Here is a 19,713-nt window from a genome sequence, read left to right as displayed (position 1 = left end):
ATTTGAAGTAATGCAATAGTAGCTGTCTCGTTGTGAAGGCAACCACATTATGAGATACAATTAAAACGATGCCCTCTCCGCTACATACGTAGTTCAAGTTTATGGGTTAACTATTTTCCAAGTAATATTAAACTCTTCATTATTTATTCTATGTTACTCTGGGCTGTAATGTATATGTTAAGCATTTTATGTCTAAATGAGGTCCTTGGACTTGGCCATGGATCTTAATTGTCGAACCTTGTCTTTAAAATGTGCATAGTGTATTCAAATTTATTATTTTGACCCTTTATTGAAAGAAGCAGTTTTATTCTTTATTCAATGTATTTTTGCACCATATATCAACAAAATATATCTTTGAATTTAAAAAACAAACGTATAATAAACTCTTCCACTGCCTATGAATGATTCCAGAATATTTTAGACTCAAGTTTTCTATTTTCGATGATTCTACGTTTTGAGTTCGCTTTCGATTTGCTTAAAGGATTTGTTGAAGCATTCCTAGAAGAAATAATAAACAATAACATTTATACACTTAAATTGAACAAAACAAACTCCAATTTTAAATTATAATTGATTTACACTGCTAAGTAGCTTGTTTGCCATTCGATATTGCTCACCGATGTTTGCATTAATGAAATATCAACTATAAACGTCATCCGTGATAGTATAGTGAATTTTCACTTAATTATACACGTCTAGGTTCAAATGCGCTGGACACTGAGGAATTCCTAAATACCACTTTAATCAGTAGTTGTATTTAGCCAATTAAATCGAAAAAAATATGGGTTCTCCAACCCCGTAATTTATTCCTGGTTGTTTCAAGTCCATCAATTATTTCGGGTTTTTTGAACCCTTTATGCCAATCGCTGAAAAGCACACAACAATTTTTACTGACACAGAATATACTTATATTTTTCTTAAATCGAATTCGGAGTATATTATTCTTTAAGAAATTCTTCCAGTAGCGGAAGGAATGAGAACTCTGATATTTTCAAATCACTGAAAGACGTGGAGAAGCCACTATATTATCACTTAAACTTTCATATTCTCTTTGCACTTCAATATTTTGGAAAACATTTTCGGGCACATTAATAAAAAATTCATATTTGAATACTAAAGAAAAAGATCCTTACCTCAGTGGCCGAAAAATTTTTCAGAAGCTTTTCCTGCAAAGATAACAGTGCAATATGAAAAATTTCACATTTAGAAAGGTATTCTATTATTTTGAATTATCCTAGAATTTATTGATTTTAAAGCAGATAAATATTATAATGTTTTTGCGTCAAAAACCCTTAGGAAATTAACCAAAAATATGCAACTTAAAACTCTTACTGGAGATCCTTTTTGAAATTCCCAAGGAGGAGGGAGAAACAAATTACGCCTCTAATAAGCAACCTATCTACCACGAGCTTCATACCTTCTACGGCAATAATCCAATCTAACAAGAATAACTCAACAACTACCTTAACCTTAGGTACGTTTCTTTGGAAGATCTGCTGTAGATGGAAGCTTTATTCCCCATAAATATCTTCCATTATTGCGTTACTTCATCTCTGCGTATACTGCTAATTATCTTATACGAGTATATCGCCTCATTAAATTCAGAATATTTGTCCAGCTTCCTTTTATTATAACGAAACGACTTTCAGCGAAATTCTAGATTCAGCAATAAAACTTGGCACCAGTTTTTCCTACAGAAAAATGTAATAGAAAAAATGGAAAAATAGCTGGATGAGAAGGATTTGTTATCCTTTTTAAGGAACTGTCTGGATATGAGTAACAAAAACCAGTGGGACAAAAAAAAAAAGCATATCACGAAGAGAACGCAGAACAAGAACAAGTCAGGAGCACATGTTTTGAAAACAAGTGGAGAAATGGCACCAGGGCTTGGAGCTTTCTTGGCATCAAGATTGTTCAAACTTCTTCCGACATCCTGTTGATGGAAGACAACAGGAAGCATACAGTGTAGTGTACTTAGAATGGTAGGATGTGGTTTATCAAAACCGTCAATACAAGAGTTTGAAGAAAATTAGGATGCCAGTAAGCCGCCTTTATTTTTAGCTGAGAGGACAATAGACTCATCAGGTTTAAATAGAGGCAGGAGTACAGATAGACAAAAGTTGCGGTCAATAGATTTGACAAGACACCGGAATTCTCGAATATCGTTTGCATAAGAAGCAAGTTTTCTACTCTTAGCCTATTCAAAATCTAGTTTGGACTGATTAATAACTGCTTTACGATTTTTGCGAGCTTTGGACGAGGCAGGAAATGAACCTGGAGATTTGGATGCAAGTCAGTTGCGATATGTAACATTCCTGTCTTGATCAGCCTTAGCACATTTAATCGAAAACCAAGGTTTATATAAATGCCGAGATTTTAAAGTGGAATGTGGATTAAAATATTTCACCTGTACAAGAATAAGTTCACTAACATCATCTGAGCAAACATTAGCATCAGAAGATTTAATATAGTAATCCAATCAAGTAAAAGAACAAAAATCTCGCAGATCATCCTATTTCGTACTCAGATGTAACCTCATTAAAATGTTCCCTCATTTTAATGAGGGAACATGAGGCTAAGAATTACATGAGGGAAAGGTTCATTGGAGAATCGTTGGATTACTTTGAAGGGCTGTTCGTGAGAAAATGATAAAAGTATTGGGTGCGTCCTTAGGACTGTCTGGTAATCCGGTGGGTAAAGGAACAATCATTGAATCTAATGTAAATCTTACCTGTCATGTTTCTTCAGTATAACTCAATGCTCACCATTCCCCTGAGGTTTAATACTCTCTCAGTCTCAATAGCTCTTCTGACAGGATTGCTAATATTGTCTCAATTTTTGTTCACTCGCATTCCGTTAAACATTATCTTGCAGTTTCCATGTTTACTTTTTTCACATTCCATTTTATCTTTTTGATTCTACCTTAGAGATATTTTAGCCTCTAGAAACTGTAGTTAATGAGCCAAAGACAGACTCAAAAGACAGAAGTTTCAGAATGACATAAAAGTCAATGCGTGGTTGCCTATATCTTTTAAGTCTAATGGATTCACAACACTTGCCAGTACTTACAATAATCATACTGAGAAGATTGTTTAGCTCTTTCATCATAAACTTGAAAGGTTACAGAATATTAGTTTGTTTGTTTTTTTTTTGAGTTCATAAGCAAATTTAGATTATCTTAAACATTTTTAACTCCTCTTCAGTTGGAATTTATACGGAAGTTAACGTTCACTCGAAAGGTTCTTTTGTTTTGAAAATTTTAAGTTGACAAAAGCAAAAAGAAAAGTAATTAAAAGCAAAAAGAAAACACTTAGAAACTTCTAATGAATACTTACATTTCCCTTTGATTTTAAGCAATCTGTGATCTGAAATGGAAAGAAATGCGAAAAACAATCATTTTTGAGCCATTATTATTATTATTTAATTATATTTATGATAATAAAGTATTCTCTGTTTTACTTTACTTGTAAGGGACTACTTGCCTTTTTCCTATAGACTTCTTCCTGTAAAAGAGAATAAAAAGAAAAAATTACCCACTGGTCCACACAAGAGCAGGAATTATAAAAAAACGTTGAATTAAGTGACCCAAATCTACTGCAGATGCTTCTGAAATTTGAATGCATTCTTCGCATTCCACATCTGCATACTTCAAAGAATATAAGTCCGAATTTGTAAAAAATATAAAGATGGAGAGATCTAAAGGTTTACAAACACATGCAAATCAGTAAATTTGGCCTGATATTTGAAAAATAGTTTCTAGAAACGAAAGGGTGCTGCTATATATATTCTCCAAAAGTCTTAGCAATGGAACTGTCAAGACTTCTACGATTTACGTATTCTAATAAAAAGTTAACTATTCTGTAATATTTAAGACAATATAAGACATATTTTCAATAGAGTAAATGCCTTAATCTATATTTAACAAAGGGTTTACAATATGTGCAAAGACATTTGGACTCTGGCAGTGGTGCAGATATGAATTTCAAGCTTCCTACAAAAAGTTATTTAAGTGCCCAAGCTGAATTACACGATATCATTCATATCGAATTGGGTTTCTATACCCATAATTGTGGGTCAAACACCAGTCTCCTCCATCGGTAGTAGTGGACAGGGTTCTTGACTCATTTCACCGATGGACGTGGGTACAATAAATTGTCACATGAGAGCCATCCATCTATCTGTGTGTAGTATAATACGTTCTTGAATTGCATATGTTCTCTGGTCGAGCCCTCGTGGTTATCGCAGTTGGTATAATCACTGTCCTCCCCACACCAGGCGAAAAAGACCCGAGTTCGAATCCCGTCAATGACGTGAGGAATTTTTATGGGTCTTTTTCAATAGGCAATCTTCGGAGTTACCGTGAGAGTGGTGGCTGCTCAATATTTGTGCATGCCACATATGAATATCGTGAGATGATTATTGATTTGCATTTATTGTGTAGCGTAGAATGAACAATACAACAGTGTCCCTTGCATAGTTTCTGTAAATTTGGATGAGGTCCGCTGAAGTCAATATGATTATGAGTTGGAAGAATCACTGGGCTTATTTATTTCAGTTTGAAATAAATAAGAATAACTTTTCTTTTATTTTCCTTTATGCTCTGCTGCAACGTAATTTTTAAAGCCCTCCTAGCTAATTTTAAAAACGAATCTAGTGTTTCTAATTGATTTGTATGCATCGAGAATAGTTATCAGATTTCAGCTATAGTTTAAAATCACCCAACAGAGACTCAAAAGGAAGAACAAACTTTTAGAGCATTTCTTTTGAATCTAATGACACACTTAATTTGTCTTTTAAGATTTTCTTAAAGATGAAGGATTTCATTTATAAACAAATTAGTACAATTTTTGCGATAAGTTTTTCTTTGGAGCATAAGGAACTGTGAGCAGTCATTCAAACTCAAAAATTTTGTAATTGCCCTAAAGAGAAATTACCTGAGTTACAAATTCTGACACCTTTTCTTTTAAGTTTTCCAAATCTTCGGCCAATTTCAAGAAATAATCAAGGCAGTCTGATTCAATTTTTATTTTCTGTTTTGGTGGCACCTTTAAAACATAAATAAATATTTTAAGTATATATCTAAGGCAAAATTATTTGAAAGATAAAACCAAACATAAAATGGAAAATCACAATCAGTATTACAATAAGTAAAGTTCCTTTAGAAAGTTCATTTCAGTCCAGTATTCATTGTGAGAGCATAATCAGAGATCGTTTTGTGGCAGATCAATTTTAGATTTAGGTATTGCCAAAACCGATATTAAAACCGGTGTCATACACTTGAACAGAAACGTTCAAGTCTACGACTTTTCTGTTATATATCTTTAGAAGATGTAGAAGACAACTTGACTTAGGGCTTGTCACCCCTCTAATTTAAAACTGAAATAGTTCGTTGAGACCCACAGGTCTTGGTAACATAGCTGAGATAATTTTGTGATACTTTTATCTTGTAACAGCAACACGTACCTATCCTGATTCCTTTTCTTGTTTTTTTTCACTAACTACAGCCTACTCCACGTATGACCTTTGGCTGGCTGTTCGACCGCTATTGAATTAGTCATGGTGGACTCATGACACCACAGAACGGCGCACTTAACTATATTGGCTGTTATCGAGCTGCTGGCACCTGCACGTCTTGTCCACCCATTTTACGTTCGAAAGATTTCGACATAGATCCATTATTTCCCCCAGACACTCAAAACCTTCTCACCACTGTGCGAATTGCAATCTTACATCAGCTGATCCTAAATTTGAGCATTCACCTGCGTCGTCGACCAGTCCATTCCTACACAAGGGGATGTTGTTAACGAAACGCCAACGCAATGTATACTGATGCAATGTATACTGATGAACCATAGCAGAGGTCTTCAAGTCTTAAAACTTGAAGACCTCTGCTATGGTTCCTTTTCCTTTTCAAGGTACTGGCTGAACTCAACAGTTATGCACAACCCGCTCTTGAATTTTATGTTTCTTAGCTCTCCAATTTGCCTTTCTGCTAGTTTTTGTTGCCTCGCATTTCATGTTAATCAGTCAGTTATGCCATTTTGAGAGGCTCTGCTGAAAGAAAAAAAGCAAACCAGAACCAAGCCTCTGCTCCTTGGTATAGCGGCAGTGATTTTCTGATGGATTATAATCTCTTAAACTGGACAAATAAATTTCCAGATCGAACTTTGAAAACCGCTTCTGAAAAGAAAAAAAAAAAAAAAAAAAAGGAAAACAAGGCATTTTATCCACGAACACATGGTTTTTGATCTTCCATGATTCTAGAATAATATTTTAACATTTTGAAAACGATTCATCGATTTAAACTGCAGTTATTACTTGTGATTTGTGAACACTTTCGTATTTTGTGTACAGCACCATTGAAGAAAACCACTGTGTCCGCTAAACATTTTAAACACATTTGTAGAGAAAGCGAAATTACTGTATTGAGATATTAGCATTAGCATTAGTTCAGGCATATGATGCAAGAAAGCAAGCTTATAGAGCATCAACAAAAAAAAAAAAAAAACACCTTCCCATTTCACCCATCCAGTTACTCCAAATGTTTGTCTAGTTCAGCCTTAACTTTATTTGAGCTATCAACTTCCACAACAACAGATGGAAATCTGTTCCAGCAATCAACTACCCGTTGTCTAAAAGCAAACTGCCGCACGTATATTCTGCAACTGTCTTTCCTCAATTTGAATCTAGGCCCCCCACAGGTTCTTAATCTCAGCAAGTGGAAGTATCCCATCAGCATTGAGCCTGCTGAAACCATTAAAGGCTTTGCACACCTTAATCAGATCACCTCGGAGGTGCCTAGTGTCCAGATGCCACAACTGACAGAATTTAAGCCTCTCCTGATAAGAGCACCCCTTTGTTCCTCTCACCAATCCTGTAGCCTTTCTCTGTATTCGTTCTATTCAACTATACATCCTTCCTAAAATGAGATCTGTACGCAGTACTCAGGTGTGGCCTGACCATTGCCTTATAAAGGGTATTATCATCTCCTTGTCTCTGCCAGCAAAATTCCTATATATCATTGAAAAAACTCCATGACCTACTCTTTTAGCCCGTCTACACTGCTCAGAGAACTTCATATCCAACTGCAAAATTGCCCCCAGGTCTTTTTCATTCTCCACCTCCCTCAGTGTAGTACCATACATTTGGTACATTTCTCTGGGGTTACTTGACAAATGCAAAGTACCACTTCAGTTGCCACTTCTCAGCCCATCTACCTAACTTTTCTAGATCCTGTTGCAGTAGTATACTGTCTGTATTGTCATTAACAACCCTGCCCCAACCTTTGTATCATTTGCAATCTTGGACATTAAGCTTGATATACCTTTATCCATATGGGGTTTTGTCAGTGATATATACGAATTTTTCTAGCAGGAAAAAGGAGGTGATTGTCCCTCTGTATAAGGCAATGGTCAGGCCGCGTTTTGAGTACTGCGTACAGGTCTGGAGGCCTCATTTTAGGAAGGATGTAGATTTACTTGAGCGTGTACAGAGAAGGGCAACAAGATTGGTGAGGGGAATGAAGGGATCCTCTTACCAAGAGAGGCTTAAGTTCTGCAAATTGCAGTGGCTGGACACTAGGCACCTGCGCGGTGATCTGATTGAGGTGTATAAGGCCTTGAATGGGTTGAGCACGCTGAATTCTGATGGGATCCTTCCACTTGTTCAGATTACGAACCTAAGGGGGCATAAATTCAAATTAAGAAAAGACAGATGTAGAATAGATGTGCGGAAATTTGCCTTTAGCCAGCGGGTGGTTAATTGCTGGAACAAACTTCCATCTGTCGTTGTGGAAGTTGATAGGTTGAATAAATTTAAGGAGGAACTGGACAGGCATTTGGAGAGAACGGTGTGATTTTTTTTTTTTTTTTGGCTGATGCTGCATAAGCTCATACACTTGCTTTCTTGCATCACATGCCACTACTACTACTATATCATCAATAAATACACGAAACAACAATGGGCACAGCACCGAACCCCAGGGAACTCCACTATTAACATTAGTACACGTAGAGCAGAGTCCATTTATCACCACTCTCTGCCGTCTCCCACTCAGCCATCCCTTTATCTATTGCAGCAACTTGCCCTTAATGTCATACCGCTCCAATTTGTACAGCAGTCTTCCATGTGCAATAGTATCAAAAGCTTTCCTGAAATCCAAGTACAGTATATGTTATCAAAATTATTTTTTGCCTCCAGTTTCTTTGTGACCACATCGTATTATCCAATCAAATTTGTTAGACAAGACTTCCGCATAACAAACCCATGCTGTGTCTGAACTATTACTGCTATTGTCTAGGTGATCCTGCATCACTTCTCTAACCAGTGACACCATTATTTTCCCCAGAACAGAAGTTAAACTAACAGGTCTGTAATTATTTGCCTCCCCCTTTGAATCCCCTCTGTGAATTGGGGATACATTTGCACATCTCCAGTCTATAGGGACCTTCCCTGAATCTAAGGATGCTCTCATAATTATGGCCAAGGGTTTGGTTACTTTCCTCGCTGCCTTCTTCAATATAACTGGATAGATTCCACCTGCCCCAGGTGCCTTTTTAGGTTTAACATCAAAATTTTCTCCTCCACTTTGTTCTCCGTTATTACAAAATCATTTAGCTTTCTGTTTTAGTAAACTTCTGTCTTACCTTCCTGACAGAATTCCTCATGTTTGAATGTAGATGCAAAATACTCATTCAGTTCGTCAGTTATCTCAGCAGGATCATCAACATTCGAACCACCAACGTCAAGTGAACCAATCTGATTCTTTCCCTTCCTTCTACAGTTTACATAAGTAAAGAAGTTTTTGTTGTTTTTTTTTGCATCCTTTGCCAAGGATTTCTCATAATCAGCCTTTGCTTGCCTAACCTCTTTTGTGATTTGATTACAGATTAGCTTATATCTGCCATGGTCTTCTGTGTCACTTACTAATTTATATGCATCCCAAGCATTTTTATTCTCTGCCACTGGCCTCATTAGTTCATCTGACATCCATTTAGGCCTAAATCTACGTCCCCCTCAGGTTCTAAGTTGGTATGAAAAGCCTAGTAGCTTCCAGCTTCTAAGATTAATTCCCTGACGCCTTCCATTTAGAATTCACTGTTTTTAATATCATCAGTTGATCCCACTGTACAGAATTTAAAACTGAGAGTACTGTAGTCACCTTTACGAAAGCAAAAACCCTTTCTTTTACCCTTGATGGTAGTTACATCTTTAGGTAAATTGCACATCAATACATTGTGATCACTGTCACCTAGTGGTTCTTTATCTGCAAATTCCTAATGCATGCGTCATCACTGCTGATAATCAGATTAAGAGTATTACCTCCCTCTGGTTATCCCTTGAACATGTTGCTGTAGAAAACAATCCTGCAATAAATTCACAGAAGTCTTGTTAGCGTGCGAGTGACCAGCCCACAAGTTCCAGTTAGTATCTGGAAAGTTAAAATCCCCTATTACAAGACATTCTGATGTGCTGTCCCACTATATTTCTCTGCACAATTGTTCGTTGTGCTCATCAGAGTCATTAGGCCTATAATATACTCCTACTCTCATTTTCCCTTTCCAAGTGTTTATGTCACACCAAACAGACTCAAAATTGTACTGTCCACCCATGTCAACTGGATGCACCTCATTAGATTTTATGTGTTTCTTAACTAACAGCATAACCCCCCTCCCTTCCTACCCTGTCTGTCCTTTCTGTACACATTGTACTCCCCAAATTCCAATTCTGCACTGCTTATATCTGTTTGATACCATCTCTCTGATATCCCAACAATATCTGCCTTTGATGTCTTAACCAACACTTCGAATTCTTCAAATTTATTTACTATACTTCTAGCATTGGTATACAAGTATACATGTACCTATTCCTGTTTCTAGTTACCCTGACACATCCCATATACCCACCTGTTTCACGATGACTGTCATCAGTCCCTGAAACCCCCAACACCCCTCGCTCCAGGTTGCTACTTATTCTAATAGAAGTTGTGCAAGAATCACCTTCACCTCTGCCTGCGGCTACTTTTAACCTTTTAGTCTGTGAATTCCCCCAAGCTAGCAGTTTTCTGACCCACCTAACACTGCCTCCATAGCATCAGCAAATGTTCTCGCACCATTTCTATTTAAGTGTATCCCATCCCTGTAGAAGCAATCTCTCCTGTTAACAAGCACAGGCCAGGCTGAGAAAAATTCTACCCCTTGAGCCTTGCACAATCTCTTCAGGGCCGAATTGATCAACAAGGCTCTCATCATATACTCCCTCCTACCGTGTCTGGGTAGAGTTGTAGGCACTTTCACATTCAAACCTAACTCGCGACTGTTTTTCAATATTGACCTGTACTTGATGAGTAAATCTGCAGATCTCTTACTCTTAAGGTCATTAGTGCAAACGTGTACAACAACTTTGTGCCCTTAAAAGATGAAAGATTAATGAAAGAGGTTGAAAATAACCATCAACTTACGAAATATTTCAGAAGGTCAATCAGTTTTTCTCTGCATTTTAGTAACTCCTCATCTGTGTTCTCACAATTATCGACAGCCTCAATCATCTAAAATAATAAAGAAAATTTAAAAACTAAACATGTGGCGAATAACTCAAACAAATTAATACAACGTCGCTTTTTGTTGGAATTAGTACAAAGTCATAGTAATAGCGTAACGTTATTACCTGTTACCGTTTTGAAAAGATGTCAACAAGTCAGGTTAAAAAAACAGAAATTAAAACAGTAACGAATATAGTTATATTGATTGAAAAGATAAAATCCATAGAAATACATTGGAAGAGCAGAATTAGTAATCGAAACAAAACGAAATAAACTAAATTTCTGTTCAGTTCAATAGAATTGATTTAAAATTAACGCTAACCAACACTAATAACAATAATAATAACACTTACTTTGGGGTCTGATGAGTTATAGCACTTCACAAATCCTTGGAAATGTTCATTGCCTATAAAAGTGCATAAAACGAGTATAATATTCAAAATGCTCAACTTTAAGAATTCTCTTACATATATTTCCTCTATATGTAGCATTATACAAGTAATTCTATGTATGCAATAGATCAAACATGAAACAATACGTTTCTGATTTCATGTTATTATTAAATAACATTAATTATCAATAGTTTATTTACAGTATAAATGAATATAGAATTTCAGCTATTAAGATTAGCATTAGCAGTGGAAAATGATACAAGAACGGACGCTTATACAGCAATAGCCCAAAAAATCTCTCATTTCACCTATTCATTATTCATTCCCTCCAATAGCTTGACTAGTTCCTCCTTGAATTTATTTAAACTACCAACTTCCACAACAACAACAGATGAGAGTTTCTTCCACCAATCAACCACCCGCTGGCTAATGGCAAACTTCCGCACAACTAATCTGCAACCGTCCTTTCTCAGTTTAAATTTGTGCCCACTCATATGTGTATGTGTATGGTCTGAGAAGGGGAAAGAATTCTATCAGCATTGGGCTTGCTCAATCCATTCGGAGCCTTAAGCACCTCAATCAGATCACCTTGCAGGCACTTAATATCCAGACGCTCCTATTCGCAGAACTTAAGCTTTTCTTCTTAAGAGCACCCTTTTTGTTTCCATTCAAGAGTCTTGTTGCCTTTCTCTGTACTCGATGCAACATCTCCACATCCTTCGTGAAATCAGGCCTGTATGCAGTACTCAAGATGCGACCTAAGCAATACCTTTTACAATAGCATAATCACCTGCTTATCCCTGCTTGGAAAATTCCTATATAACATTGACAAAACCCCATGAGCTGTCCTGGCAGCCTGTCTGCATTGCTCAGAGAACTTTATATCTGACTGCACAATTTCCCCCAAGTCTTTTTCATTTACCACTACCCTGAGTGTAATTCTCCACAGTTCATACGTTAATCTGCGGTTACTGCTACCAATATGCAGTACTTTGAATTTGTCAATGTTAAACTTCAATTGCCATATCTCAACCCATCTGCCCACCTTTTCTAGATCCTGTTGCAGTAGCATAGTGTTATTACTATCGTTAACAACCCTGCCAAACTTTGTGTCATCTGCAGACTTTGACATTAAGCCTGATATACCTTCACCAACATCATTGATAAATATAGAAAACAACGATAGACTCAACACAGAACCCTGGAGGACTCCACTAACACCATAAGTCCACGAAGAGCAATATCCATGGATTGCCACACATTATCTTCTCCCACTTGACCGTCCCTTTATCCATAGCAGCAACTTGTCCTTAATTCCATACTTCTCCAATTTGTACAGGAGTTTTTTATTTGCAACGGTATCAAAAGCCTTCCTGAAATCTAAGTATATGATATCAATATTATTTTTGCGTTCAGTTCCTTTATAACCACATCGTAGTTACGAATGAGATTGGTCAAACAAGATTTTCTCTTTACAAACCCATGCCCTGTTTGAAGTACAATTCCGGCCTCGTCTAGATGATCCTACATTACTTCTTTTACCAGTGACTATTATTTTCCCTGAAACAGAAGCTAAACGAATAGGTCTGTAGTTACTCATGTCACCTCTTGATATCTCTTTGTGAATTGGGGATACATTCGCACATCTCCAGTCCCCGGGGACCTTAGCTGAATCCAAGGATGCTCTGATAATTGCGGCTATCGGTTTGCTTACTTCTTTCGCTGCCTCCCTGAATATAACCGTATAAATCCCATCCACCCCAGGTTCCTTTCTTATATTTAACTTCAACAATTTCTTTTCCGCTTTCCTCTCAGTTATTACAAGATTATTTAGCTCCCTATTGGAGTTCGATAAATTTCTAGTATCCTCTTCCCTAAAGACTTCCTCATATGTGAATGTTGATGAAAAATATTCATTCAAATTGTCAGCAACCTGAACAGGATTATCAATGATATCAAACAATATGACACTGCTATCAACAGTCAAACCATCGATATCTAGTGGACCAATTGGACTCATTTCCTTCCTTCTAGTGTTTACATAATTGAAAGGTCTTTGCTGTTTATCTTTGCATCCTTTTCTGACCGCCTTTGTGAATTGATTACAGACTAGCTTATATCTACCATGGCCTTACGAACTTGCTATCCTGGCCGCTGCCCATCTCAATAGAAGTAGTGCAAGAATCACTTCCAACTTCTGTGTATCCCCACAAGCTAGCAGTGTTCTGTCCCACCCAACACTACCTCGATAGCATCAGCAAATATTTTTACACCCTTTCTATTTAAGTAGCGTTTCCCATCGATTATTCCTGAATACTTAAGCAACAATAATCAGCATTGTATTTGTAAATCAAGAGTTTCAGAGGTGAAGAAAAAATGAAAAAAACATTACAGGAGAGTTATACTGATGGGATTCTAACAGAAGACCCTTATTAAATTACGTATAAAATTTAGAAAATAATTAATAGAACTTACCAATACATACGTTAGCGAAGTTTTCTATTCGATCATATAATTCCTTTTCATCTCCAGCAAGTGGCACGCCATTGCAAGTCGCAGAAACCAACACTATCAAGATTGAAGTTAGTAGTTTCATGCTGAAGTTGTACATTTGTATGTCTCTCTGTGATACACGGAAGCATTAAATGAATCGTTAAACAGGAAGCAGAACAGTCTTTAAATACTCTTCTCTCAGAGATGAAGCAATAAGTCACCAGAAGTTCAAGATCAGACGGGGAAGATTCCTTGGACCTTTTGTTCTTTGTGTAAGATAATTGCACAGAAGCACACTTGATTGACATCAACTTAAATAATCTGTAGAAAATCCTTGACAACTGGAAATCCTTGGATGAAGTGCATCTAGAGGTTTTATGTAATAAAAAATCCCAATGTTTTCCCAAGGACACCCGTGTCCTGTGTACATTTTTCCAAAGAGCTAAACCGCATATTTTTTTTCAAGAAGGTTGTTTTGCAAGATCAGAGGTTACACGGTACCAGTTTGAAATTGATCGACAAGCAGGAAATTCAATGAAAGTATAGTGATTCAACTAATATTACATTCATTATGCAAAGAAAAATTTCCCTAAAGAACATCATTACTTACGGACATAATTCGCAATAAAATAGGGGATCTAGTACCACATGAGTCGAAGCCACAACCAGCGTAAATAATATGTCAAGGAAATAAGGAAACCCAAAGAACCTACAAACTATAAAGGACACTGAATGACAACTACACTGGTCGACAAAATTAACAGAGAAAATGTCTTCATTAATATTTTCTGGTGGAGAGTGTTGCTGAAGTATTCGCATGAATATTTTCATGCCTCAAATATTCATGCGAATATTTGAGGCATGCAAATTCCGAGTATCCGATAAAAATCGATCTACCACATTATGCAAATTATTTATGCCCATAAAAACACGGATTGCGATCACATCACTTCATTCCCGTTTTCTGGCTCGCTCAGTGGGATGGCCACATCTCCAGTACTCAGGATTGCAAGTCACCGTCGTTTAGATGATTTTTTGAGATGACGAGCCTTTGGACGACTTGAAGCTGGGCAGTCGCAGGCAGAGATGGCACGTTGGCTTAATGTATCACGTAGTGCCGTCTCTGCACTATGGAAGCAGTTTCATTAGAGAGGAACCATTACAAGAAGAGCTAGCCAAGGTCACCCGAGGGTTACATCAACCAGAACAGACCGCTGTCTGGCTCTAACAGCAAGACGGAACCTTACGATGTCCTGTTATCAATTGTCTCTTGAGGTTGCTATTGCCACACGTGAAAACATTTACAACTGGACTGTGCTAAGAAGGCTCTATTCAAGCTGTTGTTATTGTGTTGTTTAGGGTTATAGGAGCATTAGCGACTAAAGCCATATTGCTCCGCGTATATTGTCCGTAAATTGTGTCTGAGGTCGATTTTCTGTTTACTGGACGAAAGACTCGAGTTGACGGGAGAAAAAAGCATCTATACCGACGCCTGAGACCGACTGAGCCACGTTTTTAAAAATGCCCAAAAAAATTCCTCCCGTCTCGAACTCAGGTCTTTTCCACCCGGTGAGGAGAAGACGGCGATCCTACCAACTGTGATATCCACAAAAATCTTTAAAATGCAGATATCCAACGACTGCCGTGGCCAGCTCGATCACCAGCTTTAAATCCGTTCGAACATATATGGGACGCCCCAGCGAGTCGCATTGCACGCAGCCATCCAACGCCATTACTGTAATTATACGTGATCATTTTCCCATTACTGAATACGTTACTTTACCGAATACGTTTCCCATTACTTCAAGAAGCCCCATTGTCTATTCAAAGGAGTTATGCGTGCAACTTATGCGTAAGAAAAGAAAGGTGGTTATTCTGCATAAAGCATGAGACTACATTTAAGTTTCATGTTTTTTTCGTAGTGAACTGCCCAAGTTGATAATTGGCATCGTTTTAATTGCATCTCATATTGTGAATATCTTCACGAGTTCCATGGTATTGGATTACCTCGAATAAGTGACGCTTCAGTAATGCGAAGTAGTGCAATACCATGGAAATTCATTGTGAAGTTATTCACAATATGAGATACAATTAAAACGATGCCAGTTATCAACTTGGGCAGTTCACAACGAACAAAATATGGTGCTGTGGCACTAACCCATTCACTACTAAGAAAAGAAAGTATTAGATGTTGTTAGCTGCCAGTTCGTGCTTTTATCAGTACTTCATGATTTGCATGGATTATAGAATTTTCGTTTTAAAATGACCTAGCTTTGAAGAAACCTCTTTAGATCCCAACAGGAAGAACTGTTCTATATTCCTGCACAGCGACGCAAGGTCTTCTTTTCATTGACCTAAGGACACATTGGCGATATATTTCTTTATACAACAAGAACGCTGGAACTGAGAAAGTCAACAGTCCCATGCTTTCTTCTTTGTGCGTAAAGAAACGCACGTATTTGTAAAGAAAAACTAAGCGAATAAGATTAATGAGGCAATTAACAACACAAGCACGTGGACTGTGGTCGTCGAGCCAAGTGGATGAGTTGAATAGGCGGAAACCAGTACAATGTAGGTCATTACGGCATATCTAATTTTAATCGGTTACCACACCAATGCTGCGCCAATTTTCTAACTGATAAATAACGCCAGCCATTTGTTTATGCTCTCGGGTTCCTTGAGTGTTGTCTGCGCAAGATAATATTTGGATTGTCGAACTAACAAAACCTTGTGCCGCTAGTGGCCAACTGCGTGCAATCACCTTTTAGTTTCTCGCCTTCCATTTCCAGATTCCCGACCTTTATCGATTACCACCATTGTCTAGTACTCGTTAATCGCTACTGTTTCAGCCGGATAAGAAGGAATAGATGAGCACCTGTCTCCAATATGAAGATTGGGTGTTGCAATTTCATTGATCTACAGCGTTTAGATCAGAATATCCTCGACTGAAAAATTTTTTTTCTTCTCTTTAGCACACTTTCTAATTGAATTCAATTTTTTTCGGGGACTTTATCTTTCTATCATCAATTATTCTGACAGTTTCTTCAGCAATCCAATGCCCTTAATTTTCTCCAAATTATTAAATTTCCTAACAGAGCTGAAAAGATTCTTGATCTTCACGTTACGTATTTTTCTAATTTTTCCTTATATAGCTGGAAATATCGATTTATCTCTGATCATCTTCCCATCTCTTCCGCGGTTGCTGTCTTCAAGGTTGAGAGATTCTTTCTACCCGAAGTGAATAATAATGAATCGCTAGGCTGTAAAAATACTTCTACACAAAATTACTTAATATTCCAGTAACACGCGAACTCTTCGACATTTTCCTTGGAGCATGCTCTTTATTTGACCTTGCTATTGTATTAACTGAATGGCTTGTGTTGTCACAGTCCTCCTCAAACCGTGGACATGATCCGGTTTTGGTAGAACGGTGAGTTTCAATCCCGTCACTGACGCCAGGTATTTTTATGGGCCTTTGTCACAGCGTGGCAGAGTTAGTCGGTCTTAAACGAGGGCAGCATATTTTCTTTCTCCCGATAACTCGGGTTTTCATCCATCAATCAGCTAATCTACCACAGAACACACGTAATTTACAGACATAAAATATATGGTGCAATATGGCCTAAGTTGCTTATGTTTATTGCCACACGTACTACCTCCAGAAGTACACCAATTGCTGAAATTTCCAGATGCTGGTAGGACAGTAATATAAGTGGCGCCTTATCTAATATCAGCACTGACAGTTTAGCCCAAAATCCTCAGTGTACACGTGATATCTCTATACTCAAATCAATGCGACTTTCGTCACTGTTAAATAATCAGCAATATTATATCTTAAGGAGTCTAGGCTAGATTTTTGCAAAAAGGCTTCTGCTTCGCCTTCTGGTGCCACGCCCACCCTCTCATCCACCTCTTTGCATCAGAATTTTTTTCTCTTCACACTGGACCACCTACCAGGATCTCGAGTTCTACCAAAATCATATTCCTTCTGTCTTAGATTAACTAAAACAACTCAGATTAAAAGGACTCAAATCTTCATTCTTCAATGGGCTCCGAATCAAGACGAGGGACAAGTCTTCAAACCGCTATACTGTCTTTACACATAATAAGAATGAGAACCGTTTAGCTATCTATTAACCAAATATGGCAAGAGAATCGTTTAACTTCTCTTCTAGAGTTAAATCGAGACAGTCTAGATTTTATGTCATCAACGTAAGGGATCAGTGGTATTTCCAAAAACAGAAAACAAAAGGGCTGAAAGATTCTCCCCAAGCAAAATTCCAGCTAGCACCTGTTATAATATATAGTCTTTCCACTGTCGTTCAATTGACAAAGGAATAAAAGAATGGCGGAGTACTTTGCATCCTTAATTTATAAGAAAGTTAAGATTCATTTAAGAACGATTCGCATCAAAAATAAGTCTTAAAAAAGTTTATATCGTCGAACGAGAGAAAAGTAGTTTCTATTAAGCTAGTCCAATTTCTACTGCCTTTTATTGGCACATTTACGAAGTTATAAAATTACATTGAAGCCACTGCAAACTTTACTGAACTAGAATCACTGAAAGCGGAGTTTGCAATTCTTTTAATCCGCGACTTTAGTGTTCGTCTCTCCTAGTGAACCTGTATGTCCTAATACCACGTTAAGACTTCTCTTGATATGGCTTAGGATCGTTGGTGGCTGTATTGGAAGCAATGAACGGCTAAATGCCAACCGTTTTGGATAATTCCATCCCAATGAAACAAACAGGCCCACGTTTGTTTCAACATTACCAAGATATCCCACGTCATACTTCTGGCGCTGTTCAAGAATGGTTCTTGGACAGGAATGTACAAAAGTTGCAATTGCCGAATCTCGATTTTATTCCTGAGGAACAGCTACGAACTGTAATATCGTCTGGAGACCAGACCAATGTGATTTATTGGTGAAATAGGAGCCAAAGGGGACGCCACGCTATTAAAGTAGGGGCAGTGACGTCAGTGTGAAACCGATGGGTGTGCCGAAGCTTTTTGGAGAGTTGCGTATTCCTGGTAGTACATTTAACAACGACATGGAAACCAACAGTTGAAATTGAGCAACTAGGAAAGAAGAACTATGAGATAGCAGAATGCCTAGTTTGTTTATTTGTTTGGGGATTTATTAGGCGCATCAACATCTATGGCCATAGTGCGCCAGAGAATGCCTAGAAATAGTTGGTTTCCCATTCTGACCATTAGCGTTCTGATAATAAGCAAATAATATAAACAATTAATAAGCAAAAAATCTGTAAACATTTACCGCGGCATCCACCATTTATCTAGTTCTCTGTAATTCATTTCGATTACTTGAAACCGAATTTTAGAAAGAAGTAAAATTATTTCGTCATTAACTTTTCTTTCTATGATTATTTAATTTTGATTATAACAGGAAAATAATTATCTTCTGCCCAAATAAGCTCGAAAACTATAAAAAAGATGGGAAGACAGTTTTTAATAAGAAACAAATATATTCATTGACTTTGTTTTCAGTCCAAACACACGTGTTAACCAGTCGACATCTATTCAACAACCTCCCCAAATTGAAACAAACTTTTACTTCTCAGTTTATCCTTTCTGCTTTTGTCGTTTGTAAAATCTTTCTTAATGTGTTTTTCTTTAAAAATTACATCATTCAAATCGGATGTCGACTACTATTTTAGCCTTTCCCATCCTTCAACAACTCCAACATAGTTTACCGATTAATATTTACACTCCAATACCTGTCATGTTTGTGGTTACCATAAAAATGTAGCTAACTGTAGAGGCATCTATGAACAACGAATGAACTCGGTCAATGCAACTCTGATATATACTGCCCTCTATTGACAATATTATAAACTAAAATGCTACACTGCCATCTTTTGCTATTAATTTTTTAACCTAAGTTAGAGTAAGTAATGTAATTCATAAGCACTTTATATATAATAAGAAATTAAAAGAAATGTATTTTAAAGAAATTTATAGATTCTATTATTTTCCAAACACCTATTTGGCCATAATTATTAATCATTTTTCCGTAACTCTATAATGTACGCGTGTTTAGTGTATATTTTTTAAAAATGTTTATTATATAGTCAATAAACATTTAAAAAAATCGTTTAGGTGCATAAGTATATAGAGACCTACAGTATGTTAATCGATAAAGATGCTTATGTACAAATTACCTCGCGAATATGCAAAAAATTTCAATAAATGTGCAATTTTATCGATTCTTCTGAATGCCTGGCGCCATCTATGGTAAAATGAGGGAAGTTAAATAAAAGAAATTAAA

At 37.1% G+C, this 19,713-nt stretch overlaps 1 protein-coding gene across 1 annotated transcript; it reads right to left on the bottom strand.

Moving 5' to 3' along the window:
- Window positions 1-285: 285 nt before the first annotated feature.
- On the bottom strand, window positions 286-13,592 carry LOC150083472 (uncharacterized). The gene is made up of 8 exons (XM_090377311.1): window positions 13,408-13,592; window positions 10,894-10,946; window positions 10,460-10,546; window positions 4,935-5,045; window positions 3,483-3,503; window positions 3,336-3,365; window positions 1,134-1,166; window positions 286-498 (listed from the first exon to the last, which is right to left on the bottom strand). Exons 1-8 carry the CDS (start codon window positions 13,541-13,543, stop codon window positions 448-450), a joined length of 522 nt encoding a protein of 173 aa, XP_090233437.1. The 5' UTR covers window positions 13,544-13,592; the 3' UTR covers window positions 286-447.
- Between the last annotated feature and the right edge of the window lie 6,121 nt (window positions 13,593-19,713).

The sequence above is a fragment of the Mastigoproctus giganteus genome, chromosome 7 (assembly GCF_048544385.1).
Source record: "Mastigoproctus giganteus isolate SK-2022 chromosome 7, ASM4854438v1, whole genome shotgun sequence".
NCBI lineage: Eukaryota > Metazoa > Arthropoda > Arachnida > Uropygi > Thelyphonidae > Mastigoproctus > Mastigoproctus giganteus.
The sequence above is the reverse complement of the archived record's forward strand: the minus strand, read 5'-3'. Positions and strand labels throughout refer to the sequence as shown.

Bases quoted from the DNA above. Each gene is read 5' to 3' on its own strand.
- LOC150083472 (XM_090377311.1), bottom strand. From the start codon at position 13,543: ATGTACAACTTCAGCATGAAACTACTAACTTCAATCTTGATAGTGTTG. The intron at 1,167-3,335 runs GTAAGTATTCAT...TTATCTTTGCAG, and splicing joins GCTTAAAATCAAAGGGAAAT to GAAAAGCTTCTGAAAAATTT. The intron at 499-1,133 runs GTAAGGATCTTT...TATTTCTTCTAG, and splicing joins AAAATTTTTCGGCCACTGAG to GAATGCTTCAACAAATCCTT.